The sequence below is a fragment of the Ziziphus jujuba genome, chromosome 6, assembly GCF_031755915.1.
Source record: "Ziziphus jujuba cultivar Dongzao chromosome 6, ASM3175591v1".
NCBI lineage: Eukaryota > Viridiplantae > Streptophyta > Magnoliopsida > Rosales > Rhamnaceae > Ziziphus > Ziziphus jujuba.
In genome coordinates this window covers 13,058,907-13,085,663 of record NC_083384.1, presented here as the reverse complement: position 1 = coordinate 13,085,663, position 26,757 = coordinate 13,058,907, and the positions used below count along the sequence as shown (strand labels likewise).

Genomic DNA, 26,757 nt, shown 5'->3' with positions numbered 1-26,757 from the left:
TTCACTTTTTACTGTTAAACTGATAGAAGGTTTTTTTATTTTTTTTATTTTAAATGTTTATGTAAGGTGTACTCTAAATTTTGCAATTTTGCAGTGCTTCAATCGTTTTGAAAAATAGCTAACCAGAAATTTGTTTATGAGCTTAATCTGAAATGTAAAATGTCCAAAAAAAAAATTTTAAGTATAACATATAAAATCTATACTGTTAAGCTGTATTTGTACCAATATCTGTAAAATTTTATAAATTAATTTGACTCGACTCAGAGTTTAGAAACAAAACGGGGTAGTGGGGCCGGGGCGATGAATGTTGACTGACCTATGCATCAAAGTCTGGGTCAGTGTTGACGTGGTTGGATTCTACTTGTCCAAAGCAATCTACTGAGAAGACTAACGTGTCAGAACAGGCAGTCAACTAGTAAAGAAATAATTTAAGAAAACAAATTTTTATTCATCACGTAATCGTAATATACATTTATTAATACCATATGGCCGAAAAATTAGGTAATGTGATGCTGACCGAGTCCATTATTTGATTTTGCACCCCCATATTTTCCTCATCACTCCAAACCATATGCTTATGTTCCTCTGGTCTTTTTTCCTCTTTTTTTTTTTTTTTTTTGTGGTATTTTTTCCTCCAATCAATGGGCGTGCATTGTGTGAAGATATAAATGGCAAAAACTTAATAAGCAAAGCAGAAATTGTTTTAATATGGTTTCGTTTATGAATAATTGATCTTCCATAAGGTACAATATTTTTTTTTTGGGGTAATGATCTATAAGGGACAATTTGGTAATAATATTCTTAACCTTTTACATGAAAGAAAGGAAGTCTCTTTTTATTATTATTATTATTATTATTATTATTAATTAATTAATTAATTAATTATTATTATTATTATTATTATTATTATTGAAGAGCACATGGGAGGAAGTTTAAGAACAACTTAATGACACATCCCAAAAACCAAAAAAAAAAAAAAAAAAAAGAACCAACTTATTCTTACATGTTTAATACTATATTTTTTTAAAGATAAAAATATGAGACTTTAAATGTTTTATGGAACAACTATATATAAATTGGTTACTAGAGATGATTATCCAACGACAAAGTTTCTTTATTTTTTTTTATGATTATAATATGAGGAGGGAGATTTTCATCTAGATTAAAGTTTGAAACCTAATTCAATGACAAAGTCGTGTGCAATCCAATGACAAATTTGCTATATAAATAAATTTATTATTTCTTTAGGCAAAATGTCTCAATGTTCAAATTCCCTTAATTTCAAGTTTTTTAATTGAGTCATATAAAATCACTCAAAATACAAGTTGCTTGTATTTTGTTTCATTGTCAATTGATTTAAATTCTAATAGAAGAACCCATTTTAAAAAGTTGTATGGTTTTTAAATACAACAACTCTTCTCTCTTAATCATGATTATATATGGTTGTTTAAAAAGTTCTATGGACTAATAAATTAAGATACGATCAACTCAAAATACATGTGTGCTATTTTGTTTTTTTTAATAATTATCATAACAAATATAAATAAGTGTACTTTTAAAAAAAAAAATGGAAATAAACATGCATACTTAAATAAGAATTAAACTATTGTGAGCAACAAGTGGGCAATTGGATACATATATACATATATACATATATATATATATATATATATATATATTCATTTTTGTCCCAACATGGCAATAGGATTGAAATAATGATATAATTTAAAAGAGAGCGCGTGATAACATGTCCTCAAACAAAAATTAACTTGAAATATGCTTCCTTCTAAGATGGATGCTTTATATTCTTAATCTACAATCCATTACTTCCAAAGAACTGGACAAAAACAGAACAGAAAATACGTATAGCTGCCTCCTATATATATAGTTTGTATTGGAAAAGGCACTTATTTTTTAACAAAAAATATACAACTTTTAGATTGTCGTATCCATTGAGATTCTACAAGGAATTTTCTATATTCTCAGCTTGCTTGTGCATATATATAATTTATAAATTATATAATGTAGAAAGAGGGAAATGGGGAGGAACAATCTAATTCAAAGATATAATTGATGATAGACATATACAATGACGCATTTGAAAGTTTTATATAGGTTCAGGGCATGACATGACACTGAATCAGTGAAAAAAATTTGGGGATATATAATTATTAACACACCCACCTCTAATCATAAGCATTGCATATTGTTTATTTATTTATTTATTTTTTTTTCCCTCCCGGCCCCTTAAATTTTAGTTTTTCTGAATAATTGAAGAATAATGTAAACACATTTGATTTTCCGGCATATCCTTTATCCTAAACAAAAGTCTTTTTTTTTTTTTTTTTTGAGAAATCCTGAAAAAAGTCTTTATTTGTTTATTTATTTATTAGCTAGCTAATAGGATTCGTATATTTGTTTACTAATTAAGCAGGATAGTCATGTATTTTTTCTGGCAGCTTGCTAAAAGTATGATTGATACATGTCATGTACTTTTTTCAATCCTTATAATTTCTTCCGATTAAGAAAACAATTGTTTAGACAAACTGTCGGTAAAGGTCATTATCTCCGGAAGTGCTTATTGATTTTTAAAACAAAATGAGGACAAGTTTAGGTGCAATGGGGACTTTTTTAGCACAAATTTCAAATACATATGCATGTCGATTTAATTTGTATTTTTAATACATTTAGTCACCAATAACGTACAGGATAATCCACGTAAAGCTAAATTATTCTTTTATTTTTGTCGACAGAATATATGTTGATCATTAAGTTGATTTAAAAGCAAATACGTAGCCTCTGAAATTTGAAAGCAGAATTTCTACTTTATTCCCAAAATTTAATTTATTAATTAATAATTTGCAGCTAGTCTATAGAAAGTACACTGGTTTTTTCCAAATGGAAAAAATAAATAAATAAAAAAAGAACAAAACAAACTGTATGGTATACTTATATATATATATATATATATATTGCTAATGTAAACTTATATATATAAAAAAAATAAAATATATATATATATATATATTGCTAATAAAGAGGTATTAATTTGGAAACCGTCAACATATACGTAGTAGAGTTATTGTTTGAATTTCTACTCAAACTGTGACTCATTTTGTTAGAAAGATTGTTTCCGCCATAAAAAGAAAAAAGAAAAAAAAAAGAAAAAAGAAAAAAGAGAAAAGAAAAAAGAAAAAAGAAAAAAGAAAAACGAAACAAAAGAAGAAGAAGCTAGAAAGAATGGGCATGCTTTTGTAATTAAATTAAAAAAAATGGTGTACGCCTTGTTTTTATGTATTATAATCTTTGTTTGGTATTTAAAATGGCAATTATTAGTGATGCATATTGAATTCCATACTTCTCATGATCTATGAGATATTGCAGACAAATATTGCAAAAGTTTGTTTTAGTTAATTTCCACAAAAATTCCTTTTTTGTTCCCTTGGTCATGTCAAATGTGTGTTTCCTTAAGCCACACTTTGGTACTTTATATATGTATATATATATATATATATATATATATAAGCCACATTGGTTTATCCATTTTGACAGGCTCGTGATATACATAGAGCTAGCTAGTAATTTTCACATTATTTTATTTTCTGATGATCTTATCTGGATCAAAAAATTAACCATTCATTCATTTAGAGAGAACAATAAGCTAGACTGGCTGGTTAGGAAGGAGTTTGGTTTGGATTGCTTATCACTAATTAAGCTATACATTAGTTCGAAAGATGTTTGGTTTCATATCTCTATCAGTATTCAGAAATTATTAATTTAATCCATAATATATATAATGTTTGCATTATGAGAGAGGAGGGCCCTCCTTGCTTAATAAGGTATAGCCCATTATAAAAATTGGAGAATATAGAATAACGAGTATTAATAATATTATTCTGTCTAAATATAAGAAGTATTGATGATATTATAGGATAAAGAAGAGAAATATGTATAATAATATTCCCGATCGATCTGTTCGAAATTAAGCGTGGGTTGTTGCTACTAGAGTTGGGCAAAATTCAATATAACCCATTCAAACTGATCAATCCAATTCATTTTCAACGGTTTGAATTTAATTTTTATATCAATTAAATTTGATTGTATTTAAAATATCATATGGATTGGATTGGAAGTATAAATCCATTAATCAAACCTAAATCATATATTATATAATTAAAAAATTATATATTTTCTATATTTTTTTTCATTTTATATATTAATTTTTAATTTTTTTTAATTTTTATTTTTTTTGTTTGATTTTATTTTAACATTAATTAGTATTGCTAGATATTATAGATTGTAATTTTATATTTTATTCTATGTTGGATTACTCTAATTATATTTTATGTTTGGATAACTATAATTTATTATTTATATTTTATGTTTGGAAAACTTTTAATTTGTATTATATATTTATAGACTAGTAAGTTTCAAACCGATTAACCAATTCAAACTAAATCGATCATAAATGATTTCATTTGGTTTGAATTTAACACTTCAATGGTTTGGATTGAATTATATATTAGATAAACCGAAAAGTATGGATTGGATTGTAATTTGGTCCAAAACCAAACAAATCCAATCCATGCCTACCCTTAGTTGCTGCTATTAGCTTATATGCCTTTTATTTATTGTATAAATTGTGTCTGGTGGCTAAAATACTGTTTTCTCCTGCAATAATTCTACATTTCAATTCAACCATTTAAAAAAAAAATTTACATTTAAATGATTATTTGGCAATTGGCATGTCTAGATGAATATGCCTATGGTAGATTATTGGTGCTTATGACTAATAAATGTGGACCACTATAAATTTGAAGGGAAAAAAATAAAAAATGCAATTTAAAATTGTGTTCAATTTGGTGTTTATGCTTGTTGTTGCTGTTGGGCTTTCTTTTTCTTTTTCTTTTTTCCCCTTTTATTTTGTAGTTAGTTTAGATTAACAAACTTTAACAAGTACTAATTCAGTAACATTTAAGTAAAAAAAAAATAATAATAATAACAATGTCATCAAATGACATCTAAGTTGCAAAGAGTTTTTTTTTTTTTTAATCTATTTAATGACATTGTTGCAATTTTTGGGTGTGTAACATAAAAAATTAGGATGGTGGTGTCGCAATTAACAGATTCATAATGGGCTATATGCCAAAAATCCAGTTTTATCCAAGATCTTTGCCTAGCAAATAACTTTTGATTAGACTATAACCTAGCTAGGTTCATAATTATATATATATATATATATATATATAAATACAGTTTCACTATAAAGAGGACCATTGTCATTTTATAAAGTGAGAACATAATATTAAACATCATTTTTTGAAGGTTAGTATTACTCCAAAATAGATTTTTTATTATGCTACATGCCTATAAAGTGGATTTGTCCACTTTGGAGTAAAACTAATCCTCTCAAAATAATGTTTGGAGATTCTTACCTTATAAAGTGAACCTAATTCTCTTTATAGTGAAACTGTATATATATATATATATATATATATATATTTATGGTTCATTAATGTATGTATAATATATATATATATATATATATACACAATCTGGTTTGCATGAAAATAACCTCTACTTTTTAAGTTTTAAATAAATAGGTTTGATTATATAGAATTGTTGGATTATATATCACATCAAATATATTAATTCAATGGCTCCAAATTGTTTAGATTATTTATTATCAACTTAAAAAATTGAGAGTATTCTTACTTGAATACTATTGTATATATACGTTAAAAAACTATATATATAATTAATATGTAATCTGTGAATCAGATTCACATCAAGATAACTGTTTTAATTTAATATTTTTTATTAGTTTTTAGATTACATTAAAAAATAGAATTTAAAATTTAAAAATAATAAAATATAAATTTAATGATATATAAAAATTCTATTAAATCTTGTTTGAATGTTATAATAAATACATATAATTTAAGGTCCCAACTTTAATACGATTAAAAAGCTAAAAAAAATCCTGACATTAAATCTAACATCGAGAAACTTTAATTTGAGCTTAATCGTATATTGTGTTTAGTGAATTGTGGTAAAACTCATTATTTTCTTAAAAAATTATTCAAAAGAAATTCCTTTATCTCTAATTTAAAAAAAAAAAATTATGGGTAACAAAATTCAGGACATGGTCTCAAAAAAGGTCCATTTCTCTTGTTTTTGTATCTTTTTATTATTTGTAGTCCTTGGGGTAAAATCTAGAAAGAGTATCTTTCATGTATGAAAGACTAAAAGCTAAATCTCCATTAAGGTTATTTAAATATTTAAATGTTGACAAAAAAAAAGAAAAAAAAAAGAAAAAAGGAAGAAAGTTATCTGAATGATCAATATATATATATATATATATATTTAAAAAAGAAGGAAACGCCATTGCTCAGCCGGCATTGCTAAGACCCAACACTTGCGAACCGGCCTATAAAAGCCCAACAATAATAATGTAGCTAATAAAACCCAAAGAAAAAACTATCAGTAATAATGTTACTATTTTAATTCTTTTTTTTTTTATTTGGAAAAAATGTTTGTTATAAAATATAGAAAGGAATATATGAAAAGAGAAAAAATAAAGAACAGATTGATTCTATTCTTAAGTATCTTTCACAATGGTGGAGGAGGGCACTATTATCAAACTCTTCTAAGACATAATTACAATAAAATAGATATAAATAATTAAAATAAATACGTATAATATATTATCTTATCTAAAGGGATAATAAGTATCTATAATTGATATTATCATGATATTGATAATATCATAATAATGTTAAATATTTTTTTATTTTTTAGTTTTTTGACACCAATCTATTTTGAAGGTTTAGCTATATACAAATCTTCATTGTTAGTATCCAATTTTGTGATGGCATATGTCCAATAGGACCATTTAATTTATTTGTGTTTCTTAAAGTTTAACTATAGTAGATTATAGATCCAACCTGCTTTATTGGGCTCGTAGATGGAATTGGTATGATCGGCATAAAAATCATGATAACGGCCGAACCTATTGATTTTACATTGGACAGATCTATTTGAGAGTGTTTATAAACTCATAATGTACAATGAATGGGTAGGGTATTGGATAACATTTAGAATAGCAGAATTTGGTCCGATATCCCAGTTTGAAAGCCTTTAATGAAATATACCGACCTCCTTTTGAGGTTTTTTGTTTTACCCTCTATTTTTTTAATATTCCCAAACCATCCTTTTCAAATATCAAAAGGAAAAAATATACATGAAAAGCACGAAGAAAAGAGGAAGAGAGTGAGAGAGAATGGCGAAGCAGCAACCGCAGAGTTCTTCGAGAGGAGAGATGAGTGGAGGAAGTATCCTAGGCTCAGCAATCAGCTCCGCCATACTTTTCCTGGATTTGGCCTCGGAATCGCCCCCTTCGGCGTCTACCTAGTCGAACCTTCCTCCTCCTCTTCATCTGGGTCTGCTTTTAATGGTGTACTTTTTGTTGGGTTTTTCAAGAAATCTTCAAAATAGAAAAATACAATTAGAATCCTATAGTCGGAACCCTAGCTTGGCTTTTGTCATTGGCACTTGGCAGGTGGAAGTTTATTTTGGAAGCCGCAGCAGGAGGAATCAGCCATGGTTAGATTCAATTATGCTATATTTTTCATCTTTTTCTCTTAATTTTATTGCTTTGCTTACTTTGGATAGGGAAAAAAAAGAAAAAAAGCGAAAATTTATTTTAAAAATGCAAAACTTTAGCATTTCAGTTTTGTCAAGTTTTATGAATTCTTGATTGTGTATGTTTTTATGATAAATTTTTAGGAAAGTATTCAAGAGAGCTTAATCCTACCAAGTGTGAGTAATTTTTCCATCTTTTTTTAATTGTTGTTGTTGATTTATAGAATTTTATTGGCCACAGAGAAAATCTTGGAAAAGGGAGGAGTGAAGTTGAAAATCTTGGAAAAGGGAGGAGTGAAGTTAATTTTTTGAAATATTAAAGTTGCATTTTTGAGTGAAAGATATTGATTTTTCTTAGTTAATGATATTAAATTTGGTCTAAAACAAGGCTTTTCACTAGGGATTTTCTTCAGTGTCTAAACAAGTTAGATTGGTTAAGCATGGTTTTAGTTTTGAAAAATTTATTGTTAATGTTGTTTTTTATGATCTTAATCAGCCTGCAAAGTCAGCGGATCAGACCTATGAGTTCGTTTTAAGGTATGCTTGTTCAACTTGATTGCCTTTGGGATTTCAGTGTTTTATTGGAAGTCTGAGATGGTTAATGATGGTGAATACCTTTAATAATGTTAAAGTTTAATGAAAAAAGTATGTCAAAGGTTAGGTTAGATCAACAATACAGGAAATTTGACTTAAAAAATAATCAGTAAATAGAGCTCAATCTCAGAAAAAATTGGTTTGATATCTAGTATGCTAATGATTTTGAAATATGACTTAATCAAGTTAATGCTTTGTTTTCGTTATATTCTCTCTTCAGAATACTAGGGAAACAGCCCATGCTACCATGCAGACCCTTTGGAATACTGTAGGCAACATGTCACTTACACAGACCCTTCTAGAACATAAGGAGTGAAGAAAAAGGGATAGTAATGCAGTAATGACAATGGTGATTAATTGGTAAAGCCTTCTCAAATTGTGCTTCAGTCTCGACTTAGCACCAGTGAACTGTTTATGGCAATAGATCCGAATATGAAGCAGCTATTGTATTATGAGGACAAGGCAGACCATTCAAAAGGACACATATCTAGAGAAGTTGTTGCTTGTTGAAAACACTTTGATATCTCTGCACAACGACAAATAGGTTAATTCCTCAAATCTCTCCATCAAAAGTAATTTGGTTGTTTTTAGGTTGCTTATTACTATGGTATGGAAATGTGGTAATTTTCAATCTTCAGGTATTTTTTCTGCCATTATTATTATTATTATTATTTTTTCACCTTCTATTTTTGATAAGTACATATGAGTGGAATGAAAAAGGTATTGGTACATGATGTGCATTGTTCAGTTTAGCTGCTTATGTTATATTGATAAGTTGTGGTTGAAATTCTAAGCGGATAAACACAATATTTCTTTATCCTTCTAGTATGATGCAAATAATGGGTAATTTTTCTTTTTCACCAATTTGGATTGTATATTAAGTTAATTGTTTATTCATTTTCCTTTTCACTACTTTCTTTCTTGTAGTCATGACTCATGGAAAAGCTGTTTAGTTTTTGGCACCTCTGTCTTATACTGGTTCCTATTTTGTCATATCCGCTGTTTTACTTTTAATTTTCTATACCTTGTGATAAGCAATAGTTCTACAAAACTACCATCTCTTCTTTAAAGCCCATTTGATTGGTGGACCTATAAGGTATATTATTAGGTTCATTGGAATATAATAATGGAAGCTGTATTGAGTTGGGACATATGAGGGTCCTATGCTGTTATTGGAAGATAGGAAATTCCTTTTTGTTCACTTCCTTCCTTTTACTATGGTTTTATGCACCAAAATGTCTTTTAGAGTTAAGATATTTGTATGCATGATAGACATGGAGATTTTTTCCATGGGCATGTCATTTCTTATTTTGATTGAATCTTGAATCTATGCTTACAAAGTTTCTCATTTGTAGGATTGCTACGTTGACATCTGCTCCCCAGAGGTTCTCAGCCTTTTTACTGACAAAGTTGTTATGGGATATCATTTTTATAATTGTTTGAAGAGTTGAGAATTTTCTCATGTACTCATAGCTTTGTGAATGGTATCATTTATGTTAAATATTCACATAAAAGAGAGTATCAAGTAATTTGACTTTAAGTCTGCGAGAATCCTTATATAAACATTTCTTTGTTACTTACGTTAAACTAATATTTATTTCTGTTGATATTAATAAATGCAACTAAAACAGTAGAAAAGCTCTTATCAGATAGTTGCACCTTATTGGTGCTTATTACTGAAGAATAGCTTCACCTCTCTGTCTCTCTCTCTCTAAGAGAAAGGAGCTTTCACCTATTTTCATGGAAATGACCAAATAGATGTGCACAATTTAAAGTACAACATAATCTTCAGTTTTAGAGTACAACATATCACCATCTCTAATTTCTACTGTGCTTCTCAATTGCATTTATACATAAGCTTCTTTGAGTATCCTGTATGGCTTTTAAATTATTATATAATGGAATGAAAATTAGTGTGATTCTTGAGGGAAATACCAAAATGTGAATGGTTGCATGCTAACGTTACTGAATTCCTACTACTTTGTTCAAGCTACAAAAATTCTTTCTCTTACATCTATTTGGCTTTTATATGCTGCCATGGAGATAACATGTTTTTTCATTGGTATGGCAGATAACTAGACTTGCTTTCTCCTCAATCGATTCAGACTATATCTATGTGGAAGGGGTTGATTACGAGGTGAATTATTTAAAGGTTGATTAAGAGGGTTCCAGTGCAACATGATTTTCATGGCTCTATGAACTCTAGCTTTCAATTCAATAGCAAGGATTAGGTCATTTTTGAAATTGTACTCTAATATGAGCTACTTGAATCATCTATAGCCCTTGTAACATTCAAATACTTGCAATTTTTTTTTTCTTTTTCATGTTTCTTAATGGAAAATTTATTTTCTTCATTGTCGGTTGGAGGAGCAAGACCATATGTCAGTAGAACTGCATCTTAATAAAAAATATTTGTTAATATTTTTGTCAAAACGTATAAACATTTTAAAAATATATGTTATATTTTCATAAGGTACATTCACAATTATTAATATAATTTATTTAAGCATAAAAAAAATATAAAATATATATATGCACAATTATTTTTCATTAATAATATATTTTTTATTGTTATAAGATACTAAATATAACTTTAGTAATGATCCTCAACAAAAGAATCCACAAAAAATGGGAAAAAAATGGAAAATTTTCAAATAAATTTGATTACAAATGGTGCATCGGTATATTTTGGGATTTTTTCTTTTTAGGATCATTGAAAAATGTATATTTTGCATGTTGTTACATTTAACATATATTAGAAGACTTGTGGGGGCCAAAAAATTGGTAAAATGTGGTTACCATATGGGTTTCGGTAATTACCGATGAAACCTATGGTAATTTTTCCAGCAACGACAAATTGATTACCGTAGGTTTCATCGGTAACTACCAAAGACCCTACAGTAATCAATTTTTTGTGCTAACTTGAGAACTTTTTCAGAATTTTTAGGGTTTCTTCTCTTTAGGATCATTAAAGAATGTATATTTTGCATGTTGTTGCATTTAACACACATTAAGGGACTTGTGGGGGCCAAAAAATTGGTACAATGTGATTACCATAGGGGTTTCGGTAATTACCGTTGAAACCTACGGTAATTTTTTCAACAACTACATATTGATTACTGTAGGTTTCATTGGTAATTACCGAAGGCTCTACGGTAATCAAATTTTTGTGCTAATTTGAGAACTTTTTCAGAAATTTTGGGATTTTTTTCTCTTTAGGATCATTGAAGAATGTATATTTTGCATGTTGTTGCATTTAACACACATTAGGGGAATTATGGGGGTTAAAAAATTGATAAAATGTGATAACCATAGGGGTTTCGGTAATTACCGATGAAACCTACAGTAATTACCTTTGAAACCTACGGTAATTTTTCCAACAACTACAAATTGATTACCATAAGTTTCATCGGTAATTACCGAAGACCCTACGGTAATCAAATTTTTGTGCCAATTTGAGAACTTTTTCAGAATTTTTGGGGTTTTTTATCTTTAGGATCATTTAAGAATGTATATTTTGCATGTTGTTGCATTTAACACACATTAGGAGACTTATGGGGACCAAAAAATTGGTAAAATGTGATTACCATAGGGGTTTTGGTAATTACCGATGAAACCTACGATAATTTTTCCAGCAACTACAAATTGATTACCGTAGGTTTCATTAATAATTACCGAAAGTCCTACGGTAATCAAATTTTTGTGCCAATTTGAGAACTTTTTCAGAACGTTTGGAGTTTTTTCTCCTTAGGATCATTGAAGAAAGTATATTTTGCATATTGATGCATTTAACACACATTAGGGGACTTGTGGAGGCAAAAAAATTGGTAAAATGTTACAGGACCAAAATCATCAAGAAACATATAAATTGCCACGACGAAACAGCAAAAGAGTCACTGAAGTATAAACAACCCACCAAGCCAGAAATAAAGCCACTTTAAGAAAAGCAGAGCAAGGCAGTAAACCACAACCCAATTGGTAATCTTCGACAGAATTACCATCAAGTTGAGATAATCTTAGAAAGACAAGTAACAAAACTGGGGGTGCAAAAAAGTACAAAACTACGGGACATAAGAAATGATTGTGAAGGAAAAATTTTGCCCTGCTAAATTCCAAATTAGGGACTTTGCTAGCATGCAACCTCTGGTACCAAGACAAAAGAGCTTTGTTCCAGTACATTTGCAAGTTCAGTTGCAAAGCAACAAGTCGCAGGAAACCCAAAAGCAATAAGCACCAAATCCTAAATTTAGCAAAATTGGAAGGCAAAATTCCTACACTTCCAAATAATCTCTCTAAATGTCCAACTTTGTTGAGCAACTACGCATCTTTACCATCACCAATGTTCTTGTTGACCAACATTTTCGATAAAGGTTTAATCCATAAAATTGCCATGGATAGAATGACCAAATAATTTGCATATAGAATTAGTCTAGCAAACCATCTGCATGAAATCATTGCCAAATTAGACTTGGACTGAACAGTTCCAAGCCAAAATGCCTTGGCACTCTTTGTTGCAGGCATAAATAGAAAACCAACTAAGCAACCCATTAAAACAGCAATTGAAGATCTACCAAAACCATCAAGTGGACCAAAATTGAAATCCAGAACCAAAGGACAAATTAGGAAGCAAACTATATTCCTAGCTACGACTCCCAAAGCCCCAAAGAGAACACTCAGTCGCTTCTCCGACCTCCTTGATGCAGATTTTCAAAAGCAACATTGGCAAGCAACGTCAAAAACTTAAAAACACCCACAAATCCTAGTAGAATCAGAACAAAACCGCCATTTACTGAAGACTCAGATTCTTCCGATCCACCATTCAAGTATTTTTGAAGCAGCAAAAAAGAAATAACCACAAGCGAGAAGGTAAAAGCATTCCGATATTTGTAGAAATAAAGGTGAGATTGAAGATGGGCATCATCGAGCATTAGCCTGAAGATCTGAGGATTGCTTTCATCGAACTCAAACTTGTTGTCCTTGAATTTGGTTCTCTTTCTAATCTCAGTATTGGTTTTGGATGAGAGCCAGAAGCCGAATCCGAAGAGCCACAAAAGGTTTTCTTGTATTATATCTAAAATAAAGAACATCCAAATCTTTTAAAATTTTTTTAAAAGTGTAATGGATATTAAAATGTAAAACAAAAAAGTTCACCAATATAAGGTACATATCGTCATGGCCATTCTAAAAAGAGCATTGGGCCAAATTTCCCTCTAGAATAATCCCACTTTATCTTTAAGAGAGGCCCATTTTGTAAAGCACATCTCTTGTAGGCTAAATGTATTTTCCTAACTAAGACCAAATCTTATTTAGCCCACATCAAGGTTCTAAACAGTAAACACCTATAGTCTAAGCCTTAAATCAAATTTAAAACATCTTCCACACGAGCCCAGATGCAAGTGTTAAAACACCTTCGTAACTTATGCAATGAGATAAGATAAAGGAACCTTTTTTATTTTTGAAAATAGGTGAGAAGAGGTCCTTTGCTGCAGCTTGTAGTTAAGCTCTCGTTCTCCCAGATTTGATATTGTATTCATTTTTTTTTTTTTTGGGTAATCTAACAACTTCAAAATTTCTTGAGTATAAGGATGAAGACCATCTCTTTTATTTACAGGTAAATTGTTGTGTTTTGTTAAAAGGAAAGCAATGCCTAATGATTGGAAGATGTCCTATAATAGCCTTTTTGGAAAATTTCTCTTATTAAAAGAAATACATAAAGAAAATTTTTTTCATCTCGTCTATTTATATTTTATTAATATGCTTTCGTTTTTCTGTATAAACGACATAATTATAAAAATTTTATCATTGTGCTTTTGTGTCATTTTTTTTTTTACCATAAATCATATTTTATTTTTTCAATCTTTTTTTATTTTTTATTTTTTGCTCTTGTATCTGTTTTATTTCATTTTGTTTTCTTGTTATTTCTTTTTTTATTCTTTTTTTACCATAAAAAATTAAAATGCAAGTAGAAAATTAAGTGCTTTACTTGTCCTTTTTCCTTTCATGATATATGGGGGAAAAAAAATCCCAAAATGAAATGCGATATTTTTATTAAATAATAGTTTTATATTCAATGATTATTATAATAGTTTTATTATTATCTGTTTTATATGTTGTGAATATATTTTTGTTATGTAATAAATTTATATTCAATTATTATTATAATAGTTTTATTATTATCTGTTTTATATGTGTGAATATATTTTTGTTAAGTAATAATTTTAAAATCAATGATTATAATAATAATTTTATTATTTTTTGTTTATATATAGTGAATCTAAATGAGTGGAAAAAAGTTTATATATATAAATAAAAAAATTGTCACTCTTTTGAATTTTAAATAGGCACTCCAAATTTTAGGATGGGCCTTGCCAGGGATATCTGAGCTGAGGTTGAAGAAAGCTATGCTCTCGTTTACACATTGGGCCTTAGCCGGATTGATAGCTATACATGCCCGGTCCAACCAGCCTTTCTCAAAAACGTCCCCTAACAGTCATCTTTTCTTTTCTCACACTCATACAAACGTTGATCATTACAGCATTTTTCTAAAATATTATTCGATTGTCCTGCTTTTTATTTCATTAGGTACAAAGTTCATATGCTTAATTAAACAGTAATTAAAAAAAAAAAAAACCTTTTAGTTCGACAATGCAATAACACATCATCCTAAAGAAAGTGGGCATTGACTTGGTATTGGTTAATAGTAACTTAGTAATACCAATATTCTATCTGGCCAAATATCCTATCTTTCACGGCTATATATAAATTTGCTATTAAAATGCGTGTCGTGTACTAATCAAGAGAAGTTTATGCGTTATTACTCAAGAAAAGAAAAAGCGTTCTATGTGTATTTTAGGGAAAAAAAATTTCTGGTTTTTGGACTATTTATTTTTATAAATTTTTAATATGTGATAAAATTGTAATTAATGTGATTTTAAAATGATTGATATAATTTAATATTTTTAATTTTTTATTCTATTTATATTATATGTTAAAAATTTATTTATGAAAAGATTATATAGAAAGAAATGATCTAAAGACTACTTAATTTTATCACATATTTTAGACAAAAGCTAATGTGTTTGCTTTTTAAATGGATATTACATAAAACGACGCGTTCGAGTAAAATTAAAATTTCTAAACAGCCTGACCTTTCCCCTTCTCGGGAAAAAAACACATTTAATAAAAAAAAAAATTTTAAATAAGTAAATTTAATAGAAATTTCTGCAGAAATGTCAAAATTTTTTATAGAAATTATGATTTTTTTTTTGACAAAATTGTGAAAAAACTGATGTGAATCTTTGATAAAAATTTCGATAGAAATTTTATAAAAATATTAAAAATTTCAATGAAATTTTTTAAAATTTTATCTATTTTTATTTGAAATAAAAATTTCTTTTGTATTCTTTTAAAATATGGAAATGTTTGCAAACTTTGCATAAAAAATTTTGATTTTTTAAACTTTGGTTATGATAATGGGTAAAGAATAATTTTCTCTTACGCTGAGTCGTTAATAATTTATTCAGGTTTATATTATCAATTGGGTGAGAATGTTTGTGTTTTTCCCATCTATTTTTTTCATTAGTGGTTTTATCATCTATTTTTTTTTCATGTTTGTTGAGAGAGGGAAATGAGAATGGAAGTGGGTTAAAAAAAAAAAAAAAGTTTTGCAGAGAGGTTAAAGATGGAGAAGAAAAGTGTAGACCTGGACGGGAATAAGAGAAGAAAAAATTAAGGTTCGGAGGGTTGAAATTATGAACCAAGATAAAGAGAGAGAAAATAAAAAAATAAAAAAAAGAGAGAAAACGGTGGTGTGTTGAAGAAAGTTGTAAAGAGGAAACATTAGCTTCTTTGTCTGAAAATAGCAGTCACTTTCCATAAGTAAGAGACACCCTTTTTAAAGCAAATATATATATATATATATATATATATATAATTATTAAGGATATTTTAATTCATAATGGAAAAGCGCAAATATTATTATTAGAGTGTTTATGTAAGGATATAAATTTTGTATATTTCAAAGAAACTGTAGTTGTAGTTGAACTTTAGACTATAAAAGAAGATATTTTTTATTTTTTATATTCATAAGTTTAACGATAGTAAATTGAGAATGTATTTTCAATTTTGAGGTTTAATTCCCCCAATCTGTAATAGAAAAAGAGCATTTCTTTTTGCTTTGGCATGTGGCCGTTTTGGAGGCAGAGAAATGTTGGCAGCAATCACTCGTTGACTCGCCCAACACTCACTCACTTTACAATCCAACATGTGCGTCTGAACCTTTTATTATTATTATTATTATTTATTTATTTATTTAATTTTTAGGATTTATTATCATATTATTATTATTATTTATTTAATTTTTAGAATTTATTACCATATTATTATTATTATTATTATTATTATTTATTTATTTAATTTTTAGGATTTATTATCATATTGCCATTCCTTTATTTGGGAGGTGTTTTTAAATATAATATAATGCAGTCAAATTAATTAAATATTAATAACAATTCTTGCATGGTATTGTAATTTAATGTAAATATTTTAGCAAGTCTAATATTTTTATTTATTTTTATTTATTTTTATTAAAAAATTAAATAATTAAAATATATATAAATAATTGTTTTTAAAAATAAATATGATTAATAATGATACTTTGTTAGTTGATAAATATTCTTATAGATTTTTTAATACTTTGTCTTTTTTTATATTTCACAATTGATCATGATTGGAAAAGTACATGTGAGAATACAGATAAACCACATGTAGCATTAACAAATAGGCGGCAAAGAAACTTCCAAATTTTAAAATAATCAAAACTTGACACTAAACCCCATAATTTCATTTTTGTCTTATTTATTTTATTAAACAAAATCTTATATAAATTACAACATGATGCATGGTTTTGCATAATACTGGAATTAAATATCATAGTTTGACAAAGCCAAAGGCCAGCTTTTTTTTTTTTTTTGGTAATTCCAAAGGCCGGCTTTGGGTGGGTTATATTTTATAAATATAACTTTGATATAGACTCCTCCATTTACGCGTATTTTTATTTGTTTGTGCTTATCCCCAATATGTTTGCTTAAACAAAAATGGCAGAGGCAGAGCCAGGTCCAGGTTTCAGAAACCAGAGATGGTCATTAAAGGGTATGACTGCCCTCGTCACTGGTGGAACAAGAGGCATTGGGTTAGTTCTCTCTATCTATCTCTGTTTCTCTTATGGCTCTTTATTTATTTAACTAATTTCTTACATTTTAATTTTAATTTTTCAAAATTTATCGATTTGGAAAATTTGGGATTCAGATATGCTATAGTAGAAGAGCTAGCAGGCCTTGGGGCGACCGTACATACCTGTTCTCGTAACCAAACAGAGATCAATCAGAGGCTACAAGAATGGGAGAGCAAAGGGTTCAAGGTTAGTGGCTCAGTTTGCGACCTGACTTCAATTTCTCAGCGAGAGGAGCTCATAAAGACCGTCTCTTCTGTTTTCGATGGAAAGCTCAACATCCTTGTAAGTAAATTTTGATGCTTTTAATTTTTATTTTTTTTCTTTTAGTTGTTCGACATCAATTAACTATTAATTTTGTTATGCGCGGACTTTGTCAATGTTGATGGGATCAGTTTAGTGTTAAAGTCATATTTTTAAAAAATATATATATGTATATAAATTGTTTATATAATGTTGAAATAGGCAAGGCCATTTTTCATGTGGTGCTGTGATCAGGTAAACAACGCTGCAACTGTGACACTTAAAGATGCAAAGGAATACACACATGAAGATTTCTTAACTATAATGGAGACTAATGTTGAGTCTCCGTACCATCTAAGCCAAATTTCACACCCTCTATTGAAGGCATCAGGAGCTGCAAGTATTGTATTCATTTCTTCCATTGCTGGTCTCATAGCTTTACCCAAACTTTCCATATATGCAGCATCCAAAGGTTTATATATATATATATATATATATGTCATATTTTGGAAGTAAATTTAAAGAATTAAAGTGCTTTTGTTAGTTGATTCCAACAAAATATTAAACAGGGTATTATTGTGTGTGTGTACATATAGGAGCTATCAACCAACTTACAAAGAACTTGGCATCTGAATGGACAAAAGACGGCATTCGAACAAATGCAGTAGCACCATGGGGTGTCAATACCACGATAGTCAAACCAGTATATACCTTCAAAACACCCTGTATAAGCTTTCAATTCTGTTCAGTTTGTATAATATGTTCCACAAATCACTTTTTAATTTATATGAAAAATATATATATATATACACATCAGTGTAATAAAAAATTGGTGTATATGATTTAAGAAGTTTTATAATAGCCATTGAATTTTGCTTTTTAAAAATGAAGGCTTTCAATCCAAAAATTATGATGGGAGTCTTTTTCAAAACTATTACTCTGACCTAATAAATAACTAAATGCAACATATATGTATTAATTTTTTTGTCCTCATTTGTGAGAAATTTGTTCAAGATCATCAATAAAGACGTTCTGCAACATATATAATATCACAATTGTTTTGAGATCATTTTGGATAGAATTCTGCCGATGAAAATAATGAGTAATGATTATGTATATAATATTACTAAGGTTGGTTTTGCATGATCAGGACAATCCAAATACCAATGAATATATTCCTCTAATGATGCGAACTCCGATCCGTCGGCTTGCCGAGGCGAATGAAGTTTCATCGCTGGTGGCTTACCTTTGCCTGCCTGCTGCTTCATACATCAATGGACAGATTATTAGTATTGATGGAGGATTCACAGCAGTGGGTTAATATCCAAGTCAACTCTCCCCCAAAAAAAAAAAAAGAAAAAAAAAAATCAGCAAGAGCTCTATCAATCGCTCACTCCTATAAAATAAATATTTTAATTTCATGTGTTTGTCGGGTGCTTGACTTAGCATCCTTTACTCTGTCATTGTGCAAAATAAGATCCATTTGATTTTTCCCACCTTGCAAGTTCATCATTTTAACTCAAAAGTCAAATGACATTTAATAATGGTCTTTTTTCGTTTCTTTTTTTTCCACCTTTTTATTATTATTTTTTTCCTTAGTGCTAAATTTTTAATATGCTTTTATCAATGTTTAGGGAGATATCACATGACATGACTTAACAGCTGGAGACCTTCTTTATTTAATATGTGACAACTCATTTTATAGTTAATTTGTTACACATAAAGCCAAAAAATTGGAAAATTGAAAGGGAATGGCAATTTAATTTGTATATAAAACATTTATAAATTATTAAGGTTAATTAAATAATTAATTTGAAAACTAGAATAATTAGCTATCTCGGAATTCAAAGGTGCAGTTGGGGAGATGGAGGGACAGTGAAGAGTTAAACAAGTTGCAGCTCATCGATAGAGACAATGTTCTGGACCCATTCAAGCATAACTGGCGGAATAATTTGTATTGCCATGCCATAGTAAACTTAGTAATTTCATGTTTTAATTAGTTTATCTATGTATTTATTTTGATATAGGTGGAGGATTATCATTGTTCGAGAAATGAATGACTTTTATTATTCAACCGTCCGCAAAACTAATTCAAATTAATTTATTAAATAATATTACATGATCCAATAACAAAAATGTAAAATAAACGATTCTACAAAATCAGTGAATGAATTTCGATTAAAAAAAAAAAAATTTCTTCAGCTAATGTGTACACCTCCTTCATTAAAAAAAATAAAATAAAACACCGTTTATGTCCGAACGGCTAAAACAGTCATTTTTATAGTTTTTACTGTTGCTATAGAAGCAAAAGTTTCCATAAAATCAACACAGAACTGAAGTCTTAGCCTTACGTTTTCGAATCTAAGTTATTTTTAGAGTATAATATGGATTTTTATTTTGATGACATAGAATTTAATATTATTTAAATTTAAATGGTGTAAATGTACAATCCATTTTAAAATTATAATCAATCATAATGTACAAAAAATTATTAATCATATATATTTATCAAGTTTTTTCCATACCAAATTTTAACATTAGCATTTCAATTGCAAATGCAAAAATATAGCAACGTTAATTTTAAATTATATTTAATTAAACTTATCTTTTTTCTGTTACTTGGCCATCACCATAAAATGAGCTCTAATGTCAAATTATTATTTAGATATACATTATTTTAAAAAACAGAGTCCAATTCCGTTGACAAATTTGGCACTCCCATTTGGAAAAACCGAAATAAAGAATATTGTCTAATTATAACAATGACATATACCCAAATGGCATGCAATTGGAAATTAATGAACCCATCAACAATGAACTTCTTCCTCTACACTTTGTGGTGAAGAAGAAGCATATGCTTTTCTCTTATTGAAGTTTTCTGCTATGAATAATAGTGGATTTTGTGACTTGTAAAATATTGTTCTCCTTATATGCTCCATTCTCATCAAATATGACATATTTGGACGGAGTCTTTTGCATGAGGTCGATTATTTATATAAGCGAAAAATCAAAACCTTTTTCATAAAACTTTCATCTGGCTTGTGAAGCCGTGAAGGAATGTATATGATAACAAGAAATTATGCAACAAAAGCAGACTTCTTTAACCAAATTGTATATATACATACATATGATAATAAGAGACCACAAACATTGGAATTTGTTTTTTTCTTAGAAATTCACACAACAATATAAATAATAGTTGGTCCAAAGATTCTTCTTAATTCTCAAAAATCAGGTCATGCTTTTGCCTTTTTCTTTTTTTTTAATAAGCTTATTCTTTTGCGTTGTAGAAACAATACATACATATAGTCGATTGCTATCAAATATCGTAATAAGTACCTATGTTGTTTCAAATAATTTTTTTTTTTTAAAAAGTTCTTTTTCACAATTGCATTTCATCTTTATCACAAAAGAGACCACATATATTGGAATTTATTTGTTCTTAGAAGTTCATACATATGAACCAAAGATTCCCTTAATTCTCAAAAATCAACTTTTATTCTTTTGCCTTTTTTTCTTTTCTTTTCTTTTTTTTTAATAAGCTTATTCCTTTCGCACTGTACAACCAATATTTAATCAATAATTATTTTGCTTTCAAATATTGTAACAAGTATCTGTATATTCTTTTTCATAGAAAAAAAGAAAAAATTCTTTTCATAATTCTATTTCATTTCTGTACAGTTTCATTTATAGTGAATTGAAATGTCCAAAATATATATAAGAAAAAATTTCCTCTTTTTCGTTTATGGTACCATCATCGGCATCACTTCTTTTTTGCTAATATGGATTTTATTTGATAAAAAAAAAAATTATCTATAAGATTAATTAATTGGGTCTTCCTTTTCCTCTTCATCTTCCAGTAACATTTCGGAATTTGTAATCCTGATTTTGCTTGAAATTAATGCTCACTTTTTTAGTGGATTATATTCTTTTTTTCTTTTTTTTCTTTTTTTCTTTTTCTCCTTCCCACCCTCACCCACCCCACCCCCCCGCGGTGAATTTGCTTAATATCATTTTGCGCGCTTAAGGACAGCCCATTAACATGGCATGTCTCTCATCCTGTTCCCCCTAGTACAGTATTTGTTTTTCCTCTGTCCAAGTTCAAGTCCCAAGTTTGAGTTTTTCTTAACCATTTTCAATTATTTACCATGTATCTTTAAATTTGAAGTAGCTAATTCTTGGAGGTTCAATAGCATAAAAAACAATGGAGCTTGCTCTGCCATTTCTGAGTTTCTTACAAAGCAGAGCGATTCTTTGATTTAGAAGGCTCTCCCAATATTCAAGTGGAAAAATTTTATGGTTATTGCAGAGAAACTTGCGGTGTGGGATAATGTTATTTGGGAGCAACTATGAGAATTCGTACACTCTGCCAATATATTTATAATTTATATATAGTTTTTAGCTTTTTGTTTTGGTTTTTTATTTTATTTTATTTTATTATTATTATTTTTTTCTTTTTGTTAAACTTTGGGCCTTTTGCTATTATAGATGTACATGGAGTTTTAAATAAAGTCTTTTTGACTTCCAACTAACTCGTTTAAATATTTTAAATACAATTTGAATTCTACCTAACTTATTTAAATATTTTAAATACAGTCTTTTTCAAGTACCTGTTAACGAAATTAATATGCATTCATTTACCATAAGTCTTCCAAAAAAAAAAAAAACATAGATATTATTAAAATAAATATTATTGGTTGATATATTAATATAATATAAAAGTGAAAAAGTAAGTAGTTAAATAAATAAATGAATTAAACTAATAACCAATCATAAATAAATTTGATATAGATTTTGGTAATTCTAATCTTATTGTTAAATACTAAATAAAATGTTGACACCCCCTCTAAGCTTTTTTAAAAGGGCAATGGTTAGCTTTTATGCGTTGTCATCTTTTTGTAATTAAATATCCATTTAGTATAATTGATAAAATTAAAGCTTATAAAGGTTTATATAATGATTTTTTTGGAAAATAATTTTTATTAAAAATTAATAACTATTTAATTGTTAATAAAAAAGCTGCATTAAATATTTATTTGGTTTTACAAATAAGCTAAAAAACAAATTTTTCTATAGAAATTCAAAAAATTTGAATTTTTTAAAAATAGCTTAAAAAATTGTTTCTTTTTTTAAATGTTTATTGGATTTTGCCAAATATCTTTATTTTTTTATAAAAGTGCTTTTGGCCATTAAATAGGGCTTTTGGGTTAAGAAAAAAAAGAAGAAATTACCGAACAGTCTGTAAATGCAATCTTCTTGCTTTGTCCTATATCTTTAGTACTCCGTTTTTTTTTTCCTCCCTTTTTATTTTTATCATTGCTAACAGTCACTTTAATCTAAATAAACTCATAATGCAACATAAAAAAATTGCTATCTAAAAGTGGAATTGAATATAATTTGACTTGGCCAAAGGCACATAAGGTGATGACTTAAATTTATATATATATATACACAGTTAGACTCATATCATTATTGATTGATAATTTTAATATTATAACGTTTTCCATCAATATTATCTTAGGAGATAAGATTTAAAAATGTATTATTGGTATATTTGTACAGTATTCACTTTGCGCATAAAAAAAGTTGAATAGTTCACTATTAAATTTTTAAATCTCATTTTTAATGTAATTCAATGTCTAATAAAAAAAGTTGAATAGTTTACTATTAAATTTTTAAATCTCATTTTTAATGTAATTCAATGTCTAATAAAGAAGATCATCATATGGAGCTGATGTGCATCCAAGTCTAGAAATATAAAGCTTAAATTAATTTTTTCTGTAGTAGGCTCACATGCTTACTTTATAGTAGATATCTCACATTCCACTATACTTGATGAGATGTATGAACATAAATTTTTATTTTAGGTCCCACCACATCTGGTGGAATGTTAAATGCCCACTATATGGTAAATATACAGGCCTATCAATTCAAACTGTAATCTAGATCTAGTTTTTTTTTATTTTATTTTTATTATATATATGCATAAATATATATATATATATATCTATATAATTTGATATGGTGAAGGATTGAATGAGATTTAAAGAAAGGAGAAGCGGTTGTTAAACCCACGTGGTTTGCATGATTTGACGATTATGAATGTTTATCCCTTTTCATAAGTCTTTTACAACCTTTCACTCTACTAAATTTGTATATATATGTATACAAATTTAGAAACAAGCATGGCAGGGATGGAGCCAAGTTTGACAATCCAAAGGTGGTCTCTCAAGGGTATGACTGCCCTTGTCACTGGTGGAACAAGAGGCATTGGGTTAGTCATCTCTATTTCTATTTCTTAGTTTTCGTTCTTTTTTCTCCATGCCAATTTTTCTCTAGCTTGCAATATTAACCTATCTATTTTCATTCGGGGCCTTAGATATGCAATAGTAGAAGAGCTAGCAGGTCTTGGAGCGACCGTACATACCTGTTCTCGTAACCAAACAGAGATCAATAAGAGACTACAAGAATGGGAGAGTCAAGGGTTTAAGGTTAGTGGCTCAGTTTGTGACGTGGGTTCTAGTTCCCAGAGAGAGGAACTCATCAAGACTGTGTCTTCTGTTTTTGATGGCAAGCTCAATATCTTTGTAAGTTTACGTTTTCTTTCTCAAAACTTAAATTTATATTATTCAATCTTTCAACTTTGCTATTTTATCAAAATTTGGATTTGAAGTAGAATTCCCTAGTTACTGTTTTGCTGTGAAGAAGGCCTCCTTGCATCTTGCTAATCCTGCAGTATCTTTGAAATCCCAATTTTATATTTAAAAGAAAAAAAGGGGCAACCCTCACTGATCATGGATACAAGATTTTCTAGTGTCAAAGAAGAATTCAATGAGCACGTTCCCTGCTTTTATGTGTAGATCCAATATTAACTCTTGGGCTTTTGTTTGGCATGGAGGAATGCAATTAAAGAAATGTTTAGAGAGAAATCAAGGAGGATGGAGGGTGAATCTCTTGTATGGTAGAAAGGTAAAGGGTAGAAAGAGAAAAAGTGAATCGGAGAAAGGAAAGGAAAATTAGTTAATTTTGTTTACTTATATTCACTTTTTATCCTTAACAATGAAATTCAAAATCGATCATTCATAAACATTGATAAAGTCTGTAAAAAATAATAATTTACTCATAATGACCTTTTTTTTTTTTTTTTTTTTTTTTTTTTTTTTCATCCTACATCCGATGAAAAAAAGACAACATAATTTCTTTAATTTTATCAGGATCAAAACAATATGAATTTTTTTCCCTTCATATTTTTCATCTTTCTTTCACTGTATACATTTTCCTTATATTTTTATTCTTCCTAAAAAATATAAGAATAATATTGAAAGCGGCTAGACCTATCATACCGCTTCAGGTAAACAATGCTGCAGTTGTGACACTTAAAGATGCAAAGGAATACACGCATGAACATTTCTCAACTATAATGAGGGACAATGTTGAGTGTCCGTACCATCTAAGCCAACTTTTACACCCTCTCTTGAAGGCATCAGGAGCTGGTAATATTGTTTTTGTTTCCTCTATTTCCGGTGTGATTGCTTTACCCAAAGCCAGTATCTATGCAGCATCCAAAGGTAATTAAGTTAATTATGTGGAAAAAAATATTAAAAAAATAAAAAATAAAAGCTAATCTTATATATAAGTAACTTTTTATTTTGTTTAGGAGCAATCAACCAACTTACAAAGAATTTGGCATGTGAATGGGCAAAAGATAGGATTCGCACAAATGCAGTAGCACCATGGAGGGTCAACACTGGCATCTCAAATCCAGTATACATACTAATAATCCTCTTTTTTAAATGAAATATCCTTTTAATAATTTTCACGTCAAGACTGTTATGATGGAAATTCATCATGTTCTTTTTTATAAACTTTTAAATCTTTTTAATGTTTAAGATTAAAAGATACACTTAAAATTTATACAAATTTCATTTTATTTTTTTAGAATTTTAATATTGTAATAATTTATATAAATTTCAAGTATATTTATAAATCTCAATTTGATAGAGAATAAGTAATCAGTTTCTTATCAAGTTGATCTGATAAATTTATTAAATATTAAGTTTTAATTTTTGCATCAGGACCATCCAACTGCTGATGAATATATCCCGCTAATGATGAGAACTCCTATCAGTCGACTTGCAGAGGCTAATGAAATATCATCCATGGTTGCATTCCTTTGCCTTCCTGCAGCTTCTTATATCAATGGACAGGTTATTAATATTGATGGAGGATTCACAGTGTGTGGTTTCTAGTCAAAGTTTGATCTAAAATCAGTAATCCTCTTTTCCAGTTTAAATTTGCTGGTACTTTCAAGTCTACAAAACAGATAATAAGATTAAAATAAAAAAAAAAGGATAAAAAAAGAAAAACTATCATTCGTATGGTATGAACTAATTTGCATGTGAAATTTTTCATCTGTTAAGTGTTTTAAGTCCTGCAAGGGGTCTGATAAGCCTCCTGACAGCTGAATGTAATTTTTGGAGTCTGTTTTGCTTGAATAGTAGTTGATCTTAATATTATGCCTTCTTAGAAGTTAAAAAATCCAAATGAACAGTATGATGATCAGGTTTGTTTAGATGTAATGAAATGGTTTTTTGTTTTTTTTAGTTTTTTTTTTTTAATTATATATTTTTGGGAAATCCCGGACTTTTCACTGGTGACCCCCTTTACATTTTGCCAATTTGTCACAAGCTTTGGTTAAAATAGTGGTTGATATAATTTATTCTTTTCGAAAAAAAATTATTTAAAATATGAAAACTTATATGGGATAAGAAAAAAAATGGCGAATATCATTTTTTATTTTTTTTGTGAGGAAATTTCATTTTTTATTTGTTTTGAAAAATATTTTTTAACAATAAATTAATATATTTGGCTTATTTATTATTCTATTGGAACACGGTCTCTACTCTTTCTGCCTCTCTTTTGTTTCTTTTTTCTTTTTTTCTTTTTTTTATCGGTCGGTTGCTCTTGATTTAAATTCACTGTAGAACGTTAAACAGGCCCGTAGATTAGAGCAGGGCAAATGCACACTTTTACACTTGAGTTTTCAT

The 26,757-nt window shown here is 28.5% G+C and overlaps 2 protein-coding genes, 1 long non-coding RNA gene and 1 pseudogene across 6 annotated transcripts; 3 read left to right on the top strand and 1 right to left on the bottom strand.

Annotated features, from left to right (window-relative positions):
* Positions 1-7,250: 7,250 nt before the first annotated feature.
* On the top strand, positions 7,251-10,619 carry LOC125419139 (uncharacterized). Of its 3 annotated transcripts, none has more exons than XR_007238152.2 (4): positions 7,251-7,605; positions 8,141-8,181; positions 8,459-8,782; positions 10,310-10,619. It is a non-coding gene; the product is annotated as an uncharacterized LOC125419139 (long non-coding RNA). The 3 variants fall into 3 exon arrangements; XR_007238151.2 differs by having other exon boundaries at positions 9,594-10,619; XR_007238150.2 differs by having other exon boundaries at positions 8,459-10,619.
* Positions 10,620-12,090: 1,471 nt separating this feature from the next.
* LOC125418160 (uncharacterized) lies at positions 12,091-13,325 on the bottom strand (annotated as a pseudogene).
* Positions 13,326-17,177: 3,852 nt separating this feature from the next.
* On the top strand, positions 17,178-19,271 carry LOC125419104 (tropinone reductase homolog). 2 transcript variants are annotated; one of them, XM_060818117.1, is made up of 5 exons: positions 17,178-17,428; positions 17,545-17,752; positions 17,933-18,182; positions 18,307-18,413; positions 18,861-19,271. In XM_060818117.1, exons 1-5 carry the CDS (start codon positions 17,334-17,336, stop codon positions 19,029-19,031), a joined length of 831 nt encoding a protein of 276 aa, XP_060674100.1. In that variant the 5' UTR covers positions 17,178-17,333; the 3' UTR covers positions 19,032-19,271. The 2 variants fall into 2 exon arrangements, with proteins under 2 accessions (XP_060674100.1, XP_048320237.2); XM_048464280.2 differs by having other exon boundaries at positions 17,190-17,428; positions 17,966-18,182.
* Positions 19,272-23,875: 4,604 nt separating this feature from the next.
* LOC107430787 (tropinone reductase homolog At5g06060) lies at positions 23,876-26,191 on the top strand. The gene is made up of 5 exons (XM_060818118.1): positions 23,876-23,984; positions 24,090-24,297; positions 25,062-25,278; positions 25,368-25,474; positions 25,786-26,191. The coding sequence occupies exons 1-5, from the start codon at positions 23,896-23,898 to the stop codon at positions 25,957-25,959; spliced, it is 795 nt and encodes a 264-aa protein (XP_060674101.1). The 5' UTR covers positions 23,876-23,895; the 3' UTR covers positions 25,960-26,191.
* Positions 26,192-26,757: the final 566 nt, after the last annotated feature.

Bases quoted from the DNA above. Each gene is read 5' to 3' on its own strand.
- LOC125419104 (XM_060818117.1), top strand. From the start codon at position 17,334: ATGGCAGAGGCAGAGCCAGGTCCAGGTTTCAGAAACCAGAGATGGTCA. The intron at 17,753-17,932 runs GTAAGTAAATTT...ATGTTGAAATAG, and splicing joins ATGGAAAGCTCAACATCCTT to GCAAGGCCATTTTTCATGTG. The intron at 18,414-18,860 runs GTATATACCTTC...TTGCATGATCAG, and splicing joins ATACCACGATAGTCAAACCA to GACAATCCAAATACCAATGA.
- LOC107430787 (XM_060818118.1), top strand. From the start codon at position 23,896: ATGGCAGGGATGGAGCCAAGTTTGACAATCCAAAGGTGGTCTCTCAAG. The intron at 23,985-24,089 runs GTTAGTCATCTC...TCGGGGCCTTAG, and splicing joins GGTGGAACAAGAGGCATTGG to ATATGCAATAGTAGAAGAGC. The intron at 25,475-25,785 runs GTATACATACTA...TTTTTGCATCAG, and splicing joins ACACTGGCATCTCAAATCCA to GACCATCCAACTGCTGATGA.